The sequence below is a fragment of the Pinus tabuliformis genome, chromosome J (genome assembly GCF_031772625.1).
Source record: "Pinus tabuliformis cultivar Carrire ecotype Pingquan chromosome J, CPIR1, whole genome shotgun sequence".
Classification (NCBI taxonomy): Eukaryota; Viridiplantae; Streptophyta; class Pinopsida; order Pinales; family Pinaceae; genus Pinus; species Pinus tabuliformis.
This window is the reverse complement of record NC_142295.1, coordinates 649,925,870-649,947,990: the sequence shown is the minus strand read 5'-3', so window position 1 is coordinate 649,947,990 and position 22,121 is coordinate 649,925,870. Positions and strand designations below refer to the sequence as shown.

The window sequence follows — 22,121 nt, the reverse complement described above, 5'->3', positions numbered from 1 at the left end:
CCTCCATTGTTGCACCTTGTTCTCTTCCTCTGGAATTTGAACACTTGAATGAATATCCCTCTCCACCCGATCATTGAGATCCTCACTATCTCACTATCTTGTGCTCACTTGATGTGTCTTTTCCCTTAGCCTAGTCTTCCTTTTATAAGTTTGGGTTTATAATCGAATCCACAACCCTAATCTCCAAAGTGATTGATAGTTGAGAATAGATCTCAATTTCAATTGAGATCAACAGTTGAGATTCATCTAATTCACTGATGCAAATAACGTTTGCATTTCATTAGATTAACTCACCTTCTCTTATAAAATGAAAGTACTTTGATCATTCTTTTAATTATAGTAATCGCTAAGGTTAAAGGTCCTTTGGATGACTTCCTCTAATGTTCCTTTTTCTAGTGTTCCTTGCGACATGGTTAGGATGGACTTTCAGCGCTGGCGTAGACAGGTCACAGGTACAGGTTCACTTCATCAGCAGGCCCAAGGGCTTCTGGAGATGTTTCATGGGGTTTTGAGGAGCTTTTATGAGGTCTGATGGCATTCGCTTGGTATATTCCATCATCCGCACAGTTTGCCTTTCGTTCCATTGCATTCTGACAACTTTCAAAAAACTGAGTTATTAATGGGCCTGACTCAATTAATTACGCTTAAGGTGGCATTTCGGGAGGAATACTTGGCAGGACACCTTAGTGTAATAACTCGTTGGAACCAAAACGAGAAGATCTACAGGATGGTATGGATAGAAGTGATTTTCGAAGGCTTCAGGAGGCATGGTAGCCAATTTACCATTTTCCCACATTAAAAAGAATACTTTAATTAAGGGAAATGTGCCTAAGGATTAAAATAATAATAAAATAAGAGCTTTTAGAGGGGTCCATCAAATTTATAAAAAGAGAAGGAGGAGGAGGCCATTAGAGGACATCTTGGATTTGATATTTCTTCTTGTATGAGAGGTATGAAAGGTTTGGAACCTGGTTTTCTACTTCCTTGGTAGCCCCAGGACAGAAACCCTGGAGTGATTTAGTGAGATTGGGTGAGTACCCATCTCCCCTTGGTGAATTCATCCAGAATTCACAGGAGAGCTTAGCAGTGGCAGTTCAGTTCAGTTTTGGTGGAGGGCTCGTGTAGCATTGGAGCAGATCCTTGAGGCTAGTTCTATCTCAGCTATATCAGCAATTTTGTTATTTCGGCATGTAAAACCCCAGTTATATATTATAATAAAAGCTAAGATTATTTCTGCTCATTTTATGATTGAATTGCATGCATTCTCTTTTTCTATTTTACATGGCAATCTTCTGTAAATTGAATGGTAATTTTATGAAGAAATTTTGGTTAAATTAGTTTTCTACAAAATATCCTGAAAGGGATATTACACTTCCACACATCTAAACACTTAGATCTGTGCAGAAGTACATGTTTGATGCTACTATCATCAACGCTTGGATTAACTCTCTCCTCCAACCCTCTTCTAGTAAAGGCTTTCCCTCATAGGTTTATTGTCTATGTGGTTTGTTTCTACCTCTTGTTGCATCGATTGGTTTGGTTTAGGATTTCCAACTCTAAGATTTACCTAGATCTCCTTCAATCTTACCTCGAGGGAGGTTACCAACACACCAGCTACAAGCATACCACCTCACAATTGGGGGCACATTTAATCTTCCATATTTGGGTAATATATTTTCATGTTGTTTGTATGGTAGATCTTGTATTGTATATATATTGTTATGTTTAGGAGAAGGTTTTCCAAGTGTTTTGTAGAGAAATCTTCACATCTTCAAAGATTCAAGTCTCACTGGCTCTTCTACAAGTGTTTCAAGTCTTCTTAAGCCTCGGTAGCATCCATCATTCCCTTTCTCTATACCTCAATTTCATTTCTTCCCATTTAAATAGCTTAACACACATAGATAATTAGGAGAAACCACATTTGCTTCTTAGTTTCTATCTCGTCCTTCTTTTTGGTGTAATGCTTGAAACCTAAGTGAAGTAAATTGTACAATCAATCTTGACCATAGGTTGAACGCATTAACTTAGACATAATCAAGTAACATAGTAGTTCTCTACCCTATTTCATCATCTTCTCCTCTAGTTCTTGGTTACCCTTAATAACCAAGTCACAACTCCACTCCCTCCATCCTCTCTTTTGGTGGTGATCAAACCATTTGAGTGGTAGTGCAGTGCTTCACTCTGACCATTGCACTACACATCAAAGGTGTATATTGCTCCAAACAAGATAGCAAGCTTAGGTCTTATTAGCATAGAAGGCATGCAATACCCTTTATGGAAAAATGATTGTAACAACAATGAAAAACGAGTATAGTGTTTTTTTTCTTTCCCATTTTTCGTTATTTCCTTTGTTTTGATGGACCCAAGTAATTTGATTTTGTTCAAGCATATGTTATATAGATTCTTTGCCCAAAAGGTGCTAAGAACCAAATGCAATGGTCATGGTGGGTGTACCAATCCCTTTACTAGGAGGTAACTATAAAAATTTAACTTAGTGATTCCAGCTATTGCAAATTAAAAAATAGAAGGCAATAAACAAAAATGATTGTGTTTAATATTTATTGCTTCCCCCAAGAATATAGCAAGAAAACCCAAGAATTGGTTAGTCAGTAAATAGTGAAGATTATGCTTTCTAACAGATTGAAAAAATTCCTAACCTTCGATGCTGATCCCATTCATGTCCAGCTATGGACTTCAATGTACCCACCAAATGCTGCTCTGCATTAGACATACAATTAGAAATGTGCCAATATAATTTAAAAATGAAAAGCAAGCCTTCACTGCAATGATAAATTACCAATCCAAAAAAAATTAAGCTTAGAGTTGCACAATAGAGTTAGAACTCTAAAAGAGAATGGACATTTAGGTGGGAACTTCAAAGCTAGGTACAAACCATTTGGTGAGAACCATTCACCGTCAAGGACATGTTTGAATTGTAATCTTCATTTCAGTAGAGATAGGTGTGTTCTGAAGTTAGAAATACTTTACATGCTTTAAAAAGCAAGCACATGCGTTGCAAGCAAAATTAAAAATCCATGAACGTTTCTTTAAGACTGGAAAGTGCATTTTAAAGCTAAATCTACGAAAGTTAAAGATCTATCTTTCAACGACAAATTTTGAAAATAATTTTGTATTGTAAATAAAAGCCTTCTAGCTAAAGAAAAAGGTATTGAAGTCAGTGAAATTCTTGCTTCTAGGTCAGTTGGAAATTCAAAGTTACAAACATTCTTTTGGTGATAAAGTCTTGGAGCATTGTAGATTGAAGGGAGTAGAAGCCAAATTATGTAGATGAACAAGAGTTATGATGACAAATTTATGAAAGAACTTGCGAACATTGGTATTTCAGACCTATATGACATCATACCACATGTTCAAGATGTATTGAGCTCTCAAGGAAGTTCGGGAAACATGGAAATAGTTGCATGATACATCTAATAAAAACAAGGCTCTGTTCTCTATTTTAGAGATCAACTTTACAATTTTGAGATGGAAGAACGTAATTCCCTTATAGGTTATCTTATCATGCTCAAAATATAAAAATTGAATTTGCTATCGTGCGTGAAAAGATAAATAACATGGATCTTATGTGCAAAGTTCAATTTGATAAACGAAATTACGTGCAAAGTTGAATGCTGACTGGGAGGTGGCTGAACCATACCTATTTGGAAATTAGCCTAATTTATTTTCATACCTCAAACGTTAAAGTCTGAGAAGACAGTGTCCAAATAGAAGTAAAGCAAATGCCCTACTAAATAAAAACAGGAAGAGATACTGAATTGAAGAAAACCCAATACCCGCTTTGCTCAATACCGACTTGAACCCAAACACGAGATACACATCACCATTAATGAAGAAAACCTAATAAAAAAATAGATTTACGCCTATAAATTACATCCAAATAAACAATGAGTTACGTTAAGCCATGCGGTTCACCCGCTCAAAATCAAAATCAAATAAAAAAGGAGAATATTTAGTGATGTACTTGGGTTGAAAGAAAACCGACCTGGTTATACTGGGTCTCTATAGCAATTCTCCCGGGCCGGTCGTTGAAAATTTTTACGGCCACCTGGCCGCCCATTCTCTTAGTGGGGGACGACATAACATTTGAGGGAATTACCCGGTTTCCCTGTGCAGAAGTTGGTTTATGTCGTTCAGCGAGTTTTCTGAAGGCATCCTTTTCCAGAGAATCGAGCTCCTCCATGCTTAAGCCCCATTCATCCTCCATTTTCACTGCTGCGAAGCGTCTGCCTTCCGGTGGTGTCTTTTGGATTCTTCTACTGCCGAAACCTCTGCAAAATATATATTTTGGCATGAGATTGCATCGAATTAGATGTATAATGTGTTTGTCGCAATTGTTCAAAGCGGGCAGCATAGCTTGTCTAGCGTTGTCATGTGTCGAAGTAATGTCATGTGTTGAAGTAATGTCGCACAATGTGTGTGTCGCGTTTGTTCAAACGGGGCAGCATAGCTTCTCTGATTTTGTCAAAATACATATGCCCCGTTTGAATGTTTTTCTCCGCGGGTTTATTGCATTGCCCCGTTTGAATGTTTTTCTGCGCGGGTTTATTGCATTGCCCCGGACACTTGAAATCGTCTTAATCCTTTCCTGCGTTTAAATAACCTTGCGGTTTCTCCACTCTTCGTAAGCAAAGATGAGATGCCTTAATCCCAAGGCACTTCTAAATTACGCTGACGGTTTCACCCCTTTCATATCCAAGAGGAGAGGAGAGGGAAATCCTGACCAGACTAGATTCCTTAAACCTAACTCACTTTTAAATACCCCTGCTGTTCCACCCTTCTTCATATCCAAAAGGAAAGGAGAAGAGAGGAGTGGGAAGTGTGTTAATGTTTATTCCATGCATAGCAATGCTCAAGTTACATTTAGATATCGTCGCGGTTTCATCCCTTTTCATATATAAAAGTGAAAGGAGAAGCGAGCAGAGTGTTAGATTTGTTTATTATATTTATAGTATTTTTAAATATCATTGAGGTTTCACTTATTTTAATATATAAGGAGAAGATGAATGGGACGATAAAATAGTTGGTACAATAGAATGTGATCATTTCTGTTTAATTTCAAATTTTATTAGGGATATTTTGGTCCCTTGTTATAAAGTTCGATGAGTAAGCTTCCTTACTCTCGTGGAATTTTGGTTTTTGTTGAGTTATAAATTCTTCGTATATTTGGCTTAGGGGTTGTTAAATATATGGGATGTTATCCTCTCTATCCTATTTCAAATCCTATAAGGGGACATGTTTGGCCCCTTGTGATAAGGCTTAACGAGTAGGCTTCCTCACTTTTGTGGAATCTCGGCTCTTACTAAGTTATAAAATCTTGTATATTTGGCTTAGGAGTTGTTGGATATATTTTTGATGTTGTAATGGAAGCCCCTAGGTTTGATCTCGGGCCTTGCCCAAATTACTCCAACAAGTTACCAACTATGGTAAAGAAAAAAAAATGTAAAAACATTTGTTTATGAGTAATTATATTTAAAAATACAAATTCATTTTATTTTAAATAATATAAAATCAAATTAAATATCATATAAATAATTATATAAATATTTAAATAATAATAATAAATCAATCTAGATTTATCTCAGAGGAATAAAATTTGTTAATGTGAATTTTTTTTAATATGGATGAATTAATTCATCACATGAAATTAAATGATAAAAAATTTACAAATTAAAAAAAAAAAAAGGAAAAAAAAAAGTATTTTTCTAGTTTCTTTGTGGATTTGAGTTTAAGATGGATTTATGTTGGTTATTGCATAGCTATGTACATAATATATTTGAATAGGGGGCAATTGGATTTATGTCAAGTGGTTGGGAGGAATGATTGTTATCCTCTCCACCAAGCTTCAATGCCCACGAGTAACATAATGAGCTTTGTTGTAATGGCTTATCTCTTATTGATATAAAAATTATATATATTGAATTTATATAATGTCACAAATTGGTCAGTTGGGGTTATCCCAAGTAGTTGGGAGGAAGGAATGCGATCCTCCCTGCCCAGGTTCAATTCTCACAAGTCACATGATGGATGTTAACAGCATTGACAATATACATACATTCTTCATATGAAATACACAGTGTTGTGCTTGTGAGAATATATATATATTCACAAATTGAATTTGAAAATGAATGTGATAGAAAAAAATGATTTCAAAATCTCAGTGAGTTAGTTCAAGCAATTGAGTGTTTTGAACTTCGTGCAATAGGTCTCAATGATGAATGTGACAAAAAAAATTGATTTTAAAATCTTAGTAAGTTAGCTCAAGTGGTTGAGTTCTTTGAACTTCATGCAATAGGGTCTTAAACTCAATTCCTCTAGTTGGTTGTCTATATTGTATGTCTCACTTGGTGTCCCTATTAGGTCTAGCCTCATAAGCAACGTAAATGGGTTTACATTGAGTATCATCCTTGAAATAAATGAGACAAAAAAATGATTTTAAAATTTTGGTGAGTTAGAGCAAGTGATCGAGTTCTTTAAGCTCCATGCAATAGTCTCAAATTCAATTCCTCTAATTGGTTGTCTTTATTATATGCCTCACTTGATATCCCTATCAGGTCACGTGTCATAAGAAATATAAATGAGTTTACATTAGGTATCATCCTTGAAATATAGAAAGTGCTTGAGAGCTTTTTGTGAGGTTTTCCTTGAAAAAGAAGAAAATAAACAAATAAAATTATAAAAATTATTCCACAATATCAAACACAAATATGTCACAATGCATATTCAATTTCTCTTACTTAACGCACACATAAAAATCATTACACTTTGTAAAAAATATTTTTTTTTGTTTGCTAATTTATGCGAGTCTTGAGATGATTGGCACAATTAACATGTGGCTTGAGTAGTCACAACCCAAGGGTATCTAAGTCGTCAAAATCATTTGAGGATCGCACTTCGTTTGGGCCACACTAACCCTTAGCATGGTTGGATTTTTACCCACAAAGTTTTGAATCGATGACCTTTACACCACACAATGCCTTAACGGAACACCCTGTTATCGTCTGCTCTATTCTTTGTGGGCTACAATTTGTAAAAAATATTATACAATTGTATTTTATTTAAAAATAATAATGTAATATGTTATAGCCAAACTATTTTTCCTATGTTTTCCATATGCTTCCTCCAATACAAAAATATAGGTTAATTACAAGTTTAACATATGAGCAAAACTTATGTGGGAGGATGAAGAATGGAATGGTGGAATAAAATAGTTGAAGAAGATAATGAAGAATCAGAGCATTATACCACAAATCCACAAAGAAATAACGATTTTTTCTTACACAATAGGACCTAGCTTGCTCTTTGAAAACATGATAAGGTTAGGTTAAATCCAACTTTGGTTCGTCCCTCTTCACTTCATTCAAAGACCAAAGCCACACATCATTATTTGTCATCATACTTGGAGACATGTCCTATAAAGGCACCTTTTGGTGGCATTTTGTTTGGTAGCATCTCCTATGACTATAACCTAGACCAAACATTTATAGGGTATGTCACATATATATATATGAAAGCATGTGTTAGTGGATGTCTAATTGTTTGTTGATCAAGGATAGGACTATTGTCAACCTTAATTCTCTAACTACAATAGTTGAAGGCACTAATGTTGACAAGTTGAAGGCATGTGGAACAATTAAGGAAGGATAGATAGAAGCTCTTTCAAATTCTTCTCATTGTTCTGCAAGCATAACCATTGCAAACTAGTGTGAGAACCCTTTGAAGTCTAGAGACTTTAAGTTTCCAAAAATTATGATGAGAGAAAGTTCCTCCATACGTGAAAACCTAATGCATTGAAAAAAAAAATCGTACATGGAAGAGGAAGTGCATTGGTGATCAATTATATCCATTTGGGGGAATAAGAAAGGCTAAGTGGTGCACCATAATCAAACCTTAACAATGTTTCCACTACCAAAAAGAAAAAAAAAATGTGTTAGGATTAAAGAAGCAATACCCAATCTGGTATTGAGAGAAGGCATAACTATGGATCAATTATTGGAGATAGAAAGTAAAACACTAGAAAAGAAGTTCTTTGGCAAACTAAGCTCAAATAATATATGGGTTAGTGGATTGAGGAGGCCTAGAGGTGAGTGTTGGGATATGCTCCTCTTCACCACTATATCATAAGAGGATGGTTAGCAATTATATATATGTATATATATAGTAGCCAAAAATAGATGGTACCGAGATTCAATGGTGTTAACACTTAAAATTGGTCACCATGTCCCTAGGAGAGAATCAAACTCGAAACAATAAATTTGGGTCAAAATTTCAAGTCTCGCTCTAGAGTTATGGCCAGAAAAAGTGTTAAATTCCATAAGAAATTACTCAGGGGCCTTCTTGGATGTTGAAGATTCCCACAAAAGTGGCAGGTCCACAATTGTGACGAAGATTATAGTAGAACTCGATCTCAAGGAAGGGATTCATTGATCCATGGGATATGCCTAAACATTAAATTATGTTTAGGTCCCATTATGTTATGCTCGATTACACCTCTATGGATAAGTAGCATATGATGTCTCTATAAAATATTCTAAATTTAAATGGAGGAAAAAGTCTCCTCGGCCAAATGTCCAACAATATTATGGGGAACTATGAATTGGACAATAAATCTCAAATAGAAAAATGATTGTATTGAGAAAGGTTGGAAGGGCCATCAAATTTCATCTTGTGAGGTTGCAATCAACCATTATCTCAACACTAAACTCAACATGAAGCTAGAGGAATGCATTGTAGAGGATAATGAGCTTATGTATGTGATATTTCCTCAGTCCCTAAGGTCAACAATGTTAACAAGGGAGGAGATGAAGTTGCAAATAACGATGAGAGATGTTGGACCTATCTAAGCAAAAAAAGTTTCATTTGAGCTATTAAACTCAATTCTTCTTGATGTTTGTTTAAAATTACAAAGCAACCCCCTCCCTTTGAAGGAACATGGGATCAATCATATTGTATGTTGTTCTTGAGATGTTCCTTGCTACTTAGGAACTATGTCAAAGCACCTCCGACCCGCTTCACGCCTCAAGCTAGATCTTGGGCTAGAGAAGGAAATCGTTTGTTATCAGTAACAGTTGACTACTTACAATCTCTAAGCAGCACCTTGCAACATTAAGTTTATAATGCTAAATTTAGAGTGGAAAGGGGAGACAAACAAGGTTGAGGATAAATGACTACATACTAGGATTAAAAATGGTAAAACTCTTGGCTTAGAGGCATATCCGTTGGGTGTAGAGTCTCAAATAGCGGGCATGGTAGCTAATCTATGGAAAGTAGAAGAAATGAAGAAGAACAAAAATCTTTGATCTAACAATGAGTAAGGTTGTCCCTATCGATGAAGATGTGGAAAGATAGATTTGTTGGGAATTTAAAAATTAATCCAACAAAATGAAATGTCTAAGTGGGTCACAAACAATGAATTCAACAAATAAACATTTCTAAAAACAATTTGCAGGTATTACCAATTAAAACATAGTTACACCTATCAAATCAATTGAGACATAAGTATAGCAAGGTAAGTAATATCAAATTATTTTCTTCAATATGTGTTAGTCTACCTGCAAAGTAAAAATATAGAAAAACATTATAGGAGAGATTTAAAGAAGCTCAATATAAACAAAAAATAAGACAAAGAAATGAGGCTCTACTATTAATGATATATGAATTCAGTAAACAATTCCCTTGGATACGAGAAGTTTATAATAACCCTATGGGATGCATTACAAATAAAATTTAGTCTCTCATTGCTAAAAATACCCCCCCCCCCCCCATCTTTACCTCATTCATCTTATAATAGTTTCGATAAAAGAGAAAAGGTGTTCCATAAGATAATGACAAATCCCTCATTTTTTGGATCTTGAATGATTTACAAAAGGTGTACACATATTTCCTAGTTGGCCACTAAGACAAAGAGGATTGATGGAAAAGTGATTATTGACTTCTTCCTTGTTAAATTCCATGTCGTGTAGAATGAAATTCCTTTTCTTCGCTTAAGTATCATGCTCAAAATATTTCATTTAGCTAGTGACTATATATTTGACCAAGAGCTCATGTCCTTTGTGATAGAGTTGGGGCCAAATAAATAGCAAACAAACCCTATCGATGCTCTTCAAAACAAAACCTGCCTGGCCAATTTGATCCTAGAATAGCACCCATATGCAAATTTATGAACTTAATTATGGAAATAGTAGGCCATTATAAAAAATCCACTAATAATTGGTCATTTGAAAAAGATTTACCTCTAGAAACTCCAAAAGTTTAACAAAATTTTATCCTAATATCTAGTCATGCATACTCCAATGCATTGATCATGATTTCAATATTAGATGTAAAAGTTGCATAAGCTTGTCGACTTCTATGTTGTTGGTGCATGATCTTGATCTTCAACCTTTTACTTTGTATTCTTAGTTTCTTTAGTCATTTGTACCACTGTTTTTCCTTTTTAAATAAGATTTTATTTTTAGAGGCCAAAGGAAAATTCTTCTTACTAACTTGGGCACTTTGATTCTTCGAGATTTTATTCTAATGCTTGATATGTCGATCTGGGAGTCCATACTCCTTGATATCCTTCTTTAATTGTCTAGTCTTTCTATTTTTCCTCTTCAATCTTGATAAAGCGACAGAATTTACGAGGTTAGGAGGAACCATTTTCTTGATGGGATCAAAATCTTCTAGCTCTAATTTATCGATTTCCAATTCAAAGCAAGGAGAGTCAAAAGCATTGACCTATAGTATTGGATTTTTAGTAACCTCCAAATATTTTATGTTGGAGATGAAGGAATGTTTCTTGTGGAAAATCAAGTTGAGTCCTTCTTGGCTATACTTTTTAATGATGATTGCATCATCTTCATGGACTGCTTGGCTCTGCTCAACTTCTTAAAATGCTCGCTACGCAAACTATTGGTGGATCAATTTCACTTCCTACATGTGGTTCCTCTATAGTTTCCATTTGTGGCTCATATTTGGTATTGATCTTCTTCCTCCTCTAACATCGTTTTCAATAATAGATGCATCCTCAAATTAATGCTTATATCTAGTCAATAACATGCTTATTTGGCCCATTCTAGACAATTTCCCTACTTCTTGGATTCTAATGCAAAAATCAAGTTTATCCTACTCTTCCATCCATTCTATTGCCACATTGAATTTATTGTCAAATATGACCATGCCCATTGGTTTTCTCGTTGTTGTTGTAATTTCATCCTTGGCCTTGTTGTGTCCACATGGAATAATGAACTTGCTACCAAGCATCTACACATTCCATTCAACAATAATAACATCTTGTCAATTGTCAATATACCATGCATTTTTGTTGGGAGGGGAGCTTAGATGGTTTCAGAATACCACTAGGCAAGGGTTGGACCCAATACATATCCACCAAATCACCTGAGTGGAAACCAGGTAGTATCATGTTTTGATCCCCCCTGGAAACCTTTATTAGCTAGTGTACATGAAGTGACTTGGTTCATAAAAATGTTCAATTATGTGTGATTAAACTAAATTGGCTTTAAAGTATGTAATTAATAAATTGAAATCAAGCGTAAAAGGACTTAAAGAAGTTATACCTTAAAGAACTACCAAAGATCGATACAAGAAGAAGATAGGAACAAAACTAATTGATAACGGGGTTCATCCAGGGCAGACTACGTCTCTGGGTCCTACCTCCATGGGAGTGGTCTCTTTATTATTCTCCCAAAATTGAATGCCTTCAAAAGCCTACTGCAAATGTGCTCTTTTCTACTAGGAAGTGGCCTACAAAATGCCACCAAAATCTTATTTGGTTGCTACAAAAACAAGCTCCAAAACTCCACTTATTTACAAAAATCACAGGCTACAAGCAAGCTCAAAAGCTTTCAAAATTACAAAATTTTCACACTCCAATGAATGTGGCGCTATAGTAATTATTTTAACTTATATAAGCAAGGGGTCCACACCCCTAGCGTGAAAACCGTGGAGGTTGTAGCCTATTCGTATTCATACATACATACATACATACATACATACATACATACATATATATATATATATATATATATATATATAGAGAGAGAGAGAGGGTCATAACAATAGTTTGAAGGGCATGTTAAATATAAACCTTTGTTTATCTGCCAATTGAACTCGCCAATCACATTAACCATTAATGATAATATTCCATCGAGAGTATAGCTACATGGATCCACAAATGGCACGACGTTATATAACATTAATGCTCTATTATAACCAATCCACCTCTATCAATGTATTCAATCACATGTGGATTTTCGATTCGCACATATAATTTAAACAAATAACTCATGTCCCAATCATTGTTCATACATAACCCATTGTGTGGCATGGTAATTAAATCGACGGATATAATTGGTCAGTCCCGTTACAACAAATTACAATGGGTTGCAGCATGGTCCAATTACAAACGTCCTCGCAACACATTTGTCGTTGGAAACATTATTTAGTTACAATTGTTGTTTGTATTAACCTCGCAACGTGTGCTAGTTAGTTGAAACCATCCGTTCGTTGTTTTGATATGTTAATAGCCCTCGGGGAGGTCGCGACCTTCCTTTTTTTGGATTTTATAGTTATAATAAGGCTTCATATAAAATATTTCAGTGACGTTATAAGATCATTGCTTTTGGCCCAATTGTTGAATCGTTGGCCTATCACCACCGAGGTCGGGGATTTAAACCCCGTTGACCTACTCGTCCAACAAATCACATTTTTGGTGTTTTGTGGTGCCATGTGGCAACCTTCCATTGGTCCACCTAATTTGTTAGTACGATGCCACATAATTTTTGCATCACCTTGCATATGCCACGTTTTGATCCCAGGGGTTACCACATCATGCCATGTTTTAGACTAAGATACCACCATGCCATTTTATCCATATTTCCACCAGGCATGTCCAATTGTTGCCATGTGTCCTGATAAATTTGATATTTGCCTATTGGTCCAAATCTTCAAACCGTCATAAGTTTTGCATACAAACTTCGTTTGGTGTGATTCAAGTTGTGTTAGAATAATCTTGTCGAGCTCTTTGACATGGAACTATTTCCACCGACTTTTGACAATTTTGAAATTTAGGCCTTTTTGGATCCTCTTGGATCAATCATTTCCCACTCAAAGGCTTTTGGACCTCCAAAAGGTTATTTATCAAACACCAAATGCAAGACATTCCTCCCCACTTGTCCAATATTTTTCCACCATGTTTTGTGTACCCTACTCATCATAATCAACTGCATAAAAATTATGACAACTGAAAGCATATTGTTAGCCATTTGCACTTCCCCGCATCTTTTTGCATATTTTACTTCAACCACTTCCCATTAACTAAACATTAGCAACATTAACAAATACAAGAATATTAATGAAAATGAACTAGCAACTTGTACAATCCTCTTGAGAGGTTCCCACAACAAATTTCCATACTCCTTGAAACTTGCTTTGTCCACCTTTGCAAATACGAGCGAAAAGGTCTTGCTCGCATTCATGATCCTCTTCAACTGCCCTGTGGTTAACAACTAGGAATCATCCTTCATTTTATGAGCTTGAATGACATACTTGATGTCTTTCTTGAAAAAGCGATATTTTTTTTTGTTCCCAAAGTAGATAGCCTTCTTTTTAAATAACTAAGAACTTTCAAGCATAATTCCACAAATATCCAATGGAACCACATCTAGTTCGACTTCATCCACAAATTTGGATGTAATAGCAAACCTAAGCTTACACTTTTCAGTCACCTGCAACTTAGTGTCATTACATACCCATCCAAGCAGATAAGGTTTCAGATGCGGTGTTGTTTCCCAATTCAACTCGTTAGCAACTATCTTGGATATCATATTAGCTTGAGATCCAATGTCAAACAAAGTATCTACTTTTACATGGTTGGTTACCACCCTTACATGAAAGAGTTATTTTCTCTTCTTACATAGATAGAAGATGAAATAAAATAACCAAAACCAACATGTGAAGACGATATACCTTTCAAACTCATAGTCACAATTTGTTCTTCATCACCATATTTCAATCTCAGATCTGGCTGGATTGTCACTGTCACCTTCTAATTTCCCTTCCTGTCTCGGATCCACTTGGGCCTCAACTCCAGATGTAGTTTCCAACATTCATCATCATCATGTCCCTCTTTCTTGCAACGGGAATAAGAAAGTTTTGCATTGCCCTTTTTCACAAAAGTTGTTCTCTTTAGCTTCTCCTTTCCTCTACCTTTATGCTCCTTCCATTGTATATCTTCCACAGATACACCACCACCGTGTTTATATGCTTCAATATAGGTCGCTTGTATAATTTAAACCTCATCTAGGTTAGATAGCTTTAACAAGAAAATAATATTGTGTATATACCCATGGAAAACTACCAAGATATTTCAAAAGAGTCTCTTACATATTTAGTGGAATATTTAAAGCCAGTGCTTTTTTCCTAAACTCCTCTATAAAAATTTTCATTCTTTGGCCTTTACGTTGCCACAAATTTTGTCATTCTATTATTGATTTTTGATCATGTTCCAAAGGATATGATTTATTTTTCAATGTTGAAGTAAATTCAACCCATGAGGAAAGAGTTTTACCTTCCGCGCGTGTAGTCTCCCACCATATTAGCGCAATACCTTCCGATCAAAGAGAGGCCAATTGAATTTTTACCTCATCAACGATGATCTGTTGCACACAGTAATAGACTTCCATCTATCAAATCTAGTTGTCAAGCTTTTCAACATTAAGTTCACCATCATAAACTGACAAATCAAACTTAATGTCCAACTTCAACAACAACTTCTTTGAAGCGACTTTCCCACAAGGAGATGGAGGAAGAGAATGAGGAGGACTTGAAGGAGGAGGAGGATACTTTTTTGAATCGCCTTCATTTCTTTTGTCTTTGACTTTCTTTGACAAGCTTCCCTCTCTAGACTGTTTCCATTCTTTATACATTTCTTCTACCATGGCCTTTATCACAATGAAAGCTTCACAAAACTCTATTTCAAATTCGGAAGGATTCTCTTCTCCCTCGTGTGACAATATTTATCTTCTTTAAGTGAATATTATTGATCCAATTTCAAGATTACCTTCAACAAGTATTCCTTCACCTTACTTGAATTTTCTCTTGGTTATCATGCACACTCGAAAACCACTATCAAATTTGCTCTTATACCACTTGATATAGATTTTTTAAATTGACTTGCTTTGTAAAAATGTTCAAATGCATATGGTTAAACTAAATTGGCTTAAAGTGTGCAATTAATAAATTGAAATCAAGTGTAAAGGACTTAAATAAGCCGCAACTTAAAGAAACATTGAAGATCGAGACAAGCTAAAAATAGGAACAAAACCAAATTATATTGGAGTTTGTCCAGTGTGGACTACGTATCCGGGTCCTACCTTCGAGGGAGTGGCCTTTTTATTATTCCCCCAAAATTGCAATTACAAATAAGAAAAATGTCCCCAAAATCCTACTACAAAGGAGCTCTCTGCTACTAGGAAGGGGCCTCCAAAATGTCACCAAAAACCTTCTTCAGTTGTTGCAAAAGCGAGCTCCAAAACTCCACTTATTTACAAAATTCACAGGGTACAAGAAAGCTTAAAAGCTCTCGAAATTACAAAATTTTCACACTCTAATGAATGTGGGTTTATGGCAATTCTTTTAACATATATAAGCAGGGGGTCTGCAGCATTGGGGTCAAACACGCGAAGGTTGCAACCCATTTGTTGTAATATATATAGTAGTAGTAGTATGTTGGGCATGTTAAATATAAACCTTTTGTTCATTTGGAAAATGAACCCACCAATCACATTAACCACTAACAATAATATTCCATCGGGCGTATTACTACGTCAATCCACAAACGACACAACATTATATAGTATTAATGCTCTGTTATGACCAATCAATCGTTATTAGTGTGTTCAATCACATGTGGCTTGTGAGTTTGGCACATATAATTTAAACAAATAAATCGTGCCCCAATCATTGTTCATACATAACCCATTGTTTGGAATGATAATTAAACTGATAGATATAATTGGTTGGTCTCATTACAACAAATTACAATCGATTGCGGCACGATCCAATTACAAACACCCTCACAACACATTTCTCATTGGCAACATTGTTTACTTACAATTGTTGTTTGTATTATCCCTGCGACGTGTATTGGTTGGTTGAAATCGCCCGTTCGTTATTGTGATATGTTGACAACCCATAGGGAGGTCATGATCTTCCTTTTTTTTACTTTTTCATTTATAATAAGACTTTGTATAAAATATTTTGGTGATGCTATAAAAAACATTGCTTGTGGCCCAATGGTTGGGCCATTGGCATGTCCTCACTGAGATCAGGGGTTCGAACCTCATTGATCCAACCATCCAACAAATAAAAGTTTTGGTGTTATGAGGCACCACATGGAAATCTTCCATTGGTCCACCTAACTTATCAATATGATGCCACATAATTTCCATGTCACCCTACGCCTACCACTTGTCAATCCTATGTGTTTCTACATTATGCCACACATCGTGCTCATATACTAACATGTCACCTTATTCGTACTACCACATGTCATGTCCAATTGTTGTCACTTGTCGTGATAAGTTTGACTTTTTGCTTGTTGGTCAAATTATTCAAAACATCGTAACTTTTGCATACAAATTTTGTGCATCACGATTTTAGTTGCATTAGAATTTTCTTGTCGAGACCTTCAACATCTGTTGTTTCCACCAACTTTTGAGAACTCTAAATTTTAGGCCTTTTTCGGATCCTCCAAGATCAGGAAGGGCCTGGACAAATGTGGGTTGTATATCTCCACACGAATTAATTTCACCTTTAATTCTCAAATATAAATACTTAACACTTGATTATACACTTAATGCTTTTGACTTGGGCGCATGATAAAGACCAAGACACATTATGTGGGTTTTGAGCAATTGGAATTTTGACTTGATGAGATTGGAGCCTTACCAAGTAACCTGGTGATTAAGCTTTGAGGGAAGGCCTAATAAATTTATAAACCTTTAATTTGTTTCCATTTGACATTTTCTATTGCTATTATTATGCTTCTACTATTGAGAATGATTGCAACTGATGAGCATGGATGCTTGGCTCAATTGTATGAGGTCAGTGGAAGTAAATAGAACATACTTTTGTATTTTTGTTTTTGAAATGTAGGAGATTAGAAGTAGCCATTGATAGGCACAAGACATTTTGGATTACAACAATCGATTATTGAAACTCATTGAGTGACACCCTTTCTTCTCAACTTTGAAACCATTTTTGAAAGACAATAGAAGTAAACTTTTTGGCTTTATATTTTATCAAATTTGGATTAGAATTCATGTTGGCATTATGGTTATGAATACTCTAAACTTGGAGAGGTTTCAAAACATAGTGCAAAAATTGTAATAATTGTATATGAATCAAGGAAAGACTCAATATTTTCGATTTTGGGTATTCAAGTATGGAAACAATAACAAGGAATATAAGAAGGGAGTTTTCGGTAATCCAAAGATAAACCGGGAACCCTAGGAAAACTAGAAAATAACTCTTGGTAGAGAAGAAATCTTGAATGAGAATAAAAGGTAGGTCGTGTGTCTAAAAAATGTGGGTGAAAATAGTAAAAATTTTAATGGTTATGTAAATTATAGAAAAAAATACAAATACTATATCGAAGGTGCCTAAGGAAGATGGAAGTAAGGCTGAGAAATTTTATGATCTTGAATAAATGGGGGTTTCACGTTTTAAAGGCATCTATAATGAACCTGTAGACCTAATATTTATGAAATACTTAAGTTTGCAACTTATTTTATGGGATGGTTGATGAAGATGCACATGAAATGTTAATGGAAGAAGTCTCAGAGGTGGAACTCCAAGCGGTATTATAACCATTTCAAAAGGAAAAAATCCTAGACTTGATGGATAGACAATGTATTTTTTTGTTGGTTTCTACCAAATGATAGAAGAGGACCTTCTCAGGGTAGCGGAGGAGATGAAAGAAACAAGACACATTCATGTGATTATCAATTATACTTTCATAACTCTTATACCTATAAAAGATAATCCTCAATATGTTGATGACTGTTATGAACCATGCACATTAAAATGATAAGAAACCAATAACTATAGTTGACTTTAAGGGGGGGACCTCCTTCTACAATGAATACAATCTATACAAAATTTGATTATCCTAAGACTAGGTCTCCTTAGTGTATCTATAGGAGACAAAGGGTACAATTATAATAAAAAATTATAATGAAAGGTTCTAGCTAACATAACAATATAACAATACAAATGTAATAATTCAGTATCTAGGACTTGATAAAAGGTTTTAAGGTTAACATGGGACTTATATATGGCTTAACATGCCCCTCCCCTTAATACAAGTGTTGTCCTTAACACTCAATTAATTGTAGGTGTTTTTGTGTGAACAACTCATCTTCCCATGTCACCTCTTCCATTGGTAGGTTCTTCCATTTGATGAGGTTCTCATAAATTGCTCAATTTCTTGGTTGCTTAATCATTGTTTCTGGTTCTAGAATGATTTCCCCTTCTTCATTAATATTTGGTAAAATAATTTGGACCATGATCTTGTACTTAATTACCTTATATAGCTAAGAAACATGGAAGATTAGATGTATACATGAGGATAAAGGCAACTCCAATTTATGATCCACACTTCAAATCCTTTGCAACACCTTACAAGGGCCATAATATCTTGGTGCTAATGTATTATCCTTCTTTTGTTGCTTGAGGGAAATTTGTTTGTATGGTTATGTTCTCACAAATACCTAATCCACCACTTAAAATTCCCTTTCATTGCAATGTTGATCCACATATTGTTTCATCCCATTTTGTGCTATAACCAAGTTTCCCTTCAATAGTATGAGAACCTATTATTGGTTCCTTATGTGGTCCTCCATTTCTTGAGCCTTTATATCTCCTTTCAAGAATGATGTGATGGATGGAGGATGATATCCATAAAATGCCACAAATGGGAACATTTTCGATGAACTATGGAAGGGTGTGTTATACCACCATTCTATCAAGGGAAACCATATGACCCATTATGTCTATTTATCAAATGCAAAGTAACATAAATATCCTTCGAAAATTTATTCATAATCTCAGTTTTCCCATTGGATTGAGGATGACAAGATGAGTTGTGAGCTAATTGAGTACCCAAACAAGAAAATAATTTAATCCAAAAATTTCCATTAAAAATTGGATCTCTGTCACTTACAATAATATTCAATATTCCATGTCGCTTTTGGATTGTTTCCATGAATTCTTCTACCATTGTACTTACTTCAAATGGATAAGAAAGAGAGAGAAAATGGGCATATTTTGTTGTTTGATCTACCCCTACCATAATGAAATTATTTCCTTCACATTTGGGTAAACCTATAATAAAATCCATTGAAACTTCTTCCCAACATTGGCTTGGCATGGCTAATGGTTGTAGGAACCCCGGGGTCTTGATTGGCTCTCCCTTATTCTTTTGGCATACAATACATTCAACCACAAAATTTTTCGCATATGCTTTAAGACCTTCCAAAAAATATAGTTCTTGATGTTAGGGTGTGTTTTCAAGAAGCTTGAATGTCCCCTATAAGATGTGTGTGTAGTTCCAAAAGGCCCTTATGTTTGAGTTGATAATTCTCACACAAGTATAACCAATATTTATATCACAACAAATAACTATTCCACATAAATTTTTATATTAAATTGGAGTCTTCATGTAGTTGTTGAGTGATCTTTCACACCTTCTCATCTTGCTTCAATTCTATCCTTGATTCTCCCACCTAGTTAGATTGTGAAAGAGAAATAACACACAATAATCGCTTTGTGTCTTCCTCTTTCCTTGAGAGTGCAATATTTTGTTTTACCTTTTTTATCCGGATTGGATAATTATATTGTTTTTCATCCATATTGATTCATCCAGACTGGAAAAAGAGGAGGAATCAACTTAGATGACCGTTTTTACTAGCGGGATTCAATTTAGTAAAACAAGGATTGAAATCTTATGGGAGCGTTTTGAAGCATCAAATTATGTTTTTTTCTGGGGTAAAACCTTTCTACTTTAGCACAACACCTTTTCATGCCATTTCACACATAAAGACCTTTCTAACGATGTAAGAAGCGCGTCAAACAAAGTCTATATGCAAAATTTATGCCACGTAGAAGTTGGCCTTCATGTTTTCATCACCATGGTTCAAGAGGATGCCATGTCAACCTAAATTATTCACGAAAAAGGGGCTAGCCACGTGATTATGATCTTGGATGGTGTTGTCATTAATGTTAACCCATGGAGTTGACTAGGTTTGACTTTGACTAAAAACACCAGTCATTGGTGTCAAATGGTTATTGAATGCTCCCTAGTAATTATCAAATTACATCAAGATGGTAGCTATATTGTTGGATAATTGAAAACCCAAATTCGAGGGTTTCGGTTCCCTCGAATTAGGATGTACCCTGATTTTGTCAAGGGTTTTTGGTAGGTCAAATCATTTCATTTGAGTTAGATATATATGTCATTATATTCTTCTCGAAAATATGTTTCTGTTGATATGTGGTATGCCCTGAGAGGACTCCTGGTTTGAGAGATATTCACAATTAAAGTTGGTGAACCTAGTTTCTTGGCTAAAACTCCAAGGAGTAGTGACATGACACCTCCTCCTATGGTTGTCAATATATGACATTGTTTATCACCGTAATTCACAATTGAAGTTGGTGAACCCAATTTCTTAGTTAAAACTCCAAGGGGTAGTGACATGACATCGCCTCCTATGGTTGTCAATATATGACATTGTTTATCATTGTAATCTCACCACGTATAAGTTACATAAATTCAATAACCAAAGACAATAAATCAATCGTTCACTTCATCCGCCTACGTGTCACTTACAAAACAAAAAGAAAGGGTTAGTAAAAATTGCTTAAGGTCTAAGACAAAACATAATCGAATAATTTAATATCTTTAGGACATAATTAAAGTCCTCCATGCCTATATTTAGGACATAACATCTAATCCATTGAAACCCCTCATTTGCATAACCTAATACTATAAAAGGAGATCCTATTCCTTCCTCATTCAAATGATTCATCAAACCAATTATCTCTCTGAAGTTTCGGTCTAGTCTCTGGTTTTTCTTTTATTTTTTTCGGTCTTCTAAGAGCATATTAGGTTAGTGAAAAGTGGAAGCATCTCTATGTTTTGGGTTTTCAATATTCCTCTCTAACTCGGCCTTCCACATAAGTATTTTTACTAATTGGATTGGGAAACTTCCTTTTGTTGCAGTGAGGATTCTCCGCCCTTTAGGGCATGTTATTTTAGGACCTTGACCCTCACCTTTGTGCCTCAAATTCAGACTCTCACCCTTCTTGTACAGACCCTCAATACCTCTTGCAGATTAGTTGTTGGGATAGTTCAAGTTTATGAAGACTCATTGTTAGGAAGGACAGACCCTTGGTCCTTTATTAGGACTAGTTCGTAGGTCTGTTTTCATACGGTCACAAAACTTGGATTATTTGCAGCTCAACCCCCATCTAAAATGTCTCCATCCTCATCAAGGGGCCTCAACTCTATTGACTTGCATTCCTTATGGCATGATTTTCATATTGTTATTATCTTTGTCGTAGGATGTGTTAAAGAGAAAAAGTCTGTGATATATCAAGGTTTAACACATAGTAAGAAATTTTAAGAACATTAACGTTGGTGTTGAGACATGTAACTTGACCTGAGTTCATTTGCTTGACTAAACACACTAAACCTGTGTTGATTTGATAAGTAAAACTTGACCTGACTATTGAATGATAGAAATGTTGATTATGAGTGGTGTATTGACATTACACTTCGTTGACACATGTTCTTACCTTGACTGCATATACTTTACAAATATCTTAACCATGGAATATCATGCTTGACATTTGTTGGAACAACATTTGAATTTTGCAGTAGCAAGCTTGATCTTTGTTGATGACAAGTAGTTGGCTTATGACTATTAGACAAATATTGATTATTGATTGTGAGTTGACTTAATATCTGGACACAAACAATATGTGGATTTTTGTGTTGACTTGATTTGATGGTAACTTAACTCTGTGATAGTAGATTTGTA

General features: G+C 35.2%; 1 protein-coding gene across 3 annotated transcripts in view; it reads right to left on the bottom strand.

The window, feature by feature from the left end:
* LOC149228591 (uncharacterized) overlaps positions 1–4,870 on the bottom strand; it is a 510,588-nt gene extending 505,718 nt beyond the window's left edge. For all 3 annotated transcript variants that reach the window (XM_089378284.1, XM_089378285.1, XM_089378286.1), the window contains exons 1-2: positions 4,004–4,870; positions 2,658–2,713 (exon numbers count right to left, since the gene is read on the bottom strand). In XM_089378284.1, the coding sequence (XP_089234410.1) occupies positions 2,658–2,713; positions 4,004–4,372 (425 nt within the window). In that variant the 5' untranslated portion in view covers positions 4,373–4,870. The remainder of the gene's footprint in view (positions 1–2,657; positions 2,714–4,003) is intronic.
* Between the last annotated feature and the right edge of the window lie 17,251 nt (positions 4,871–22,121).